The 3285-nt window shown below is 43.7% G+C and overlaps 1 protein-coding gene across 1 annotated transcript; it reads right to left on the bottom strand.

Moving 5' to 3' along the window:
• Positions 1 to 1264: 1264 nt before the first annotated feature.
• Positions 1265 to 2367, bottom strand: PHALS_07447 (uncharacterized protein; the record flags this gene model as incomplete). Its single annotated transcript, XM_024720913.1, has 2 exons — positions 1265 to 2244; positions 2322 to 2367. 2 exons carry the CDS (start codon positions 2365 to 2367, stop codon positions 1265 to 1267), a joined length of 1026 nt encoding a protein of 341 aa, XP_024586064.1.
• Positions 2368 to 3285: the final 918 nt, after the last annotated feature.

Raw genomic sequence — 3285 nt, 5'->3', positions numbered from 1 at the left:
ACCACAGCTCCCTTGGGAGAGTGACGGGTCACTCTCATGTAACCCCGTTACACGCTTGCTTAGCCATTTGATTTGGGAGCGTACTCCCGGTTCAAATACGCTCAGCGGAGCAGACACGGCAAGGTGTGGAGACGGGACTGAAAGACCGGGGCAGTAGCTGCTCGTAGAGCGGTCATTAGCACAATGCCTTCAAAGACAGAATCAGTGTGAAGCCCAATGTCGTTCACAGCTGAATGGGTGTGGTTTTGTGTATTTAACTACTATTGCACTTATCATAGTACGATACAATTGTATGAACGTCTCATCGCACTTCGTGTCATCGTGAATATTCATAAGTACCGGACTTTCCGAAAGGAGAGGTGCGGACTACTTACTAGCCGCATATAGGAAAAGAACGGCAGTTTTTAAGGAACAACGTATTTAATCTAGAGTAAACTAACTGTGCTAGTACTCATGCTTCCGCTCTTGGTAGGAGCGCGAGAATCCATTCTCTGTGCGTTTGTTAACGCAGGGTCCGAAAAGCTGAAGTTATTTAAATACAGTAGCAATGCAGCGTATGGGCAACATATATAGAGCATAATGGGCATTATCAGTAGAACCCGAATACAGACACACAATTGAAGGATGCAAATCCGGCTTCCTGACAATTGTAAATTGCTATACAGATGTAGAAATGACAAGCAAGACCATCATGTTCAAACCGACTCTTAGCGAATCTTTGATAAAAATCATTATTACATCTATTCTTTGAATAGTTATTAAGGTCATTCGCCTTAACATTTTTCGTATACGCTCGCTTTTGCAAACAAGGCGGTAAGAGAGCTTTTTCATCAAACAATTACAAATAGCTGCACACCCAGCAACAGTCTCAATTAACATCAACAACTGTAGTTTTTCCCAAAGCTAATGTGTGTAGATTGCTGCAAATTTGCAGGTGAAGTTGATTACGTTCATCCCATTTAAAATATGATCTTCGGCACAAGACCCCGCGTATAACCAAACCTTCTGTTGTTCAGCGAGCGTAACTTTATTTTTCTTCACTCATTTAACTCAACTACAAACGGTAGTTACGGGAGCCATTACTGATATTTCCTAACATAAAAGAAGAGCTAGATATTAACCACAGGAGCACACGATTCGTCACGAAAATTCCGCATTGAGTTCACCAATTGTTTGAGTCGAATGTAGGTATCTAATGCCTTTCATACACATGCCTAATAATGTGTTTTTCTCGACTTTTGCCGACCCCAAGGCGTCGTTTCGCTCAAAATTCAAACGACTCTCTCCGGGTATGCGGTGAAGGCGCCGCCCCACCCAAATGTTGGTGCTGTACGGGTGTGTGGTGTGTCTGCGACGTTCCTCCGATGCCTGAGGCAATCATATCATTAGTGATGCCGACGCCTGGCGTACCAACATTTTGGCTACTTCCATAAGGACGATGTTTGTTGGTGCTCTGATTCAACCCTACAGGCTGCGATGGAATAGCGCGTCCAGCTACGCGCGGCGATGGAGCTGACGTGTTGTGTAGTGGCTGTTGGTTGTAATAGCTCATGGCGCTCGCAGAAACACCGGGTTCGGAAGTGAAACTAGGTGCAGCCGACTGGGTACCGTTATTATAGCTAGCATACATGGCGGCTCCCGTCGTGCTTTGTGGGCCCTGTCCCTTAGTAAATGTCACAGGAGTATTTGGAACCACGTCTTCATCTTCATCGTGTGCAGCTTTGGAGCGACGCACAAGCGTCAAAAAAATTACTGCGACAGCAATGACGCCGATCGCTGCGCCGATGATTGCAAAAACGACGCTCATGTCAGAACCACCGCTATCTGAGTCATCAGCTCCGGTATTGCTTCCGTTAGAAGAGCCAAACGATGTGGGATCAGACGACGACGTGTCTGTTGAACTGTTGCTATTCGGGCTTGGTGTAAGGGAAGAGTTTGATGCAGTAGACGTCGACGGGTCCGTATCGCTTGATGCAGGCGTACCACTTGTGTCTGTAATATTTGATGTCGTTGTGGTCGTGCCACTACCAGTGGATGCGGCAGTAGAGCTTTCCCATGCAGAAGCACAGTCCACACCAAATGGGCATGCATTATTTACCTTAACATAACAGCCGTCATCCGCGAACGTAATGCAGGGGGGGCAGCCACCACTCGATATGGAGCAGGGAGTGGATGTTGCTCCACCTTCAAAGCACGTTTCGATGGACGAGCACTGAGACGTGACTCTGGAAATGGCGTTGAAAGCTGTGAATTGTACGCATTACAGCGAAGCATAAAGTTAGCAGAAAATTTTACCACCATTAAGCAATATGATAACGAACCGGAAAGCGCTGCGATGACGCCGAATTGCCATGATAAGGTCTGCATTGTTCAGTCGTCTCTTTGCTGACCTGCACTTCGTCGGGCTAATAACTCTTTCGTTTTCTCACTCTCTTTATTCAGTACCACGACGACGCGAACACTGGACTCGAACGGAGCTCTGGCTGGCGTTGTATTACAGCGGTGGGGGTAGTTCACTGACCGTACAGAGGACTTGTCGTAATTCCGATTGCAAAGCCAGTTTACGTACCGTTTTTGAAAGCTCTCTCCCATCATTCATATGATCATTGGATGAAAAGCGCTAATACAGTTTGTAGTAATTTATCTTCAAGTTTAAAGTATAATATAAACGTACATTGAGTTTGCGACTACAGCTAAATAAATTCCATCGCACTATTACTGTCTATGTAGTGCATAGCTGCATTCACAGCACAATGTTGAATGTCGTCTTAAACCTGTGTTAAATGTGACTACTGAAGTGTTTGCTTAGCGAAAATGACACAACAGTAATTTGATTGTATATATCATATAATTCTGCACTTAAAACATGAAATCGAGCAAATTTTCTGCGAACTGATTAGTTGCTTTGAAGTACTGAATCCTTACATTTTTAATCTAATTGTACTAAATACAAAAGTGTATTGTACAGTTGTACGAATTTTATAACGCCCGTTGGTTCAATTGTCAATATTCATAGGTACGGAAGTGTCGGTAGCTATGAAGATGCTGGTGATTCATAAAAAGGGGGTCTGTGGTATAGTAGAACCTGTCTAAATTAAACCTGTTTAATTTAAAACCCTCTCTGAATTAAACAAAAGATATGGACCCATGTTGGGCACCATACTTAAATTAAAATACCTTTGAAATTTAAAAATTTGAATTTGATAGCTCAGTCCCGACAATTTCCTTAACTAAATCTCTCTATATAGTGTACGTAGAAACAAAAAGTCTGACGTATTCTGACTG

Source organism: Plasmopara halstedii, assembly GCF_900000015.1.
Source record: "Plasmopara halstedii genome assembly, contig: Scaffold_3109, whole genome shotgun sequence".
Taxonomy (NCBI): domain Eukaryota; phylum Oomycota; class Peronosporomycetes; order Peronosporales; family Peronosporaceae; genus Plasmopara; species Plasmopara halstedii.
This window is presented reverse-complemented; position numbering and strand designations above follow the sequence as displayed.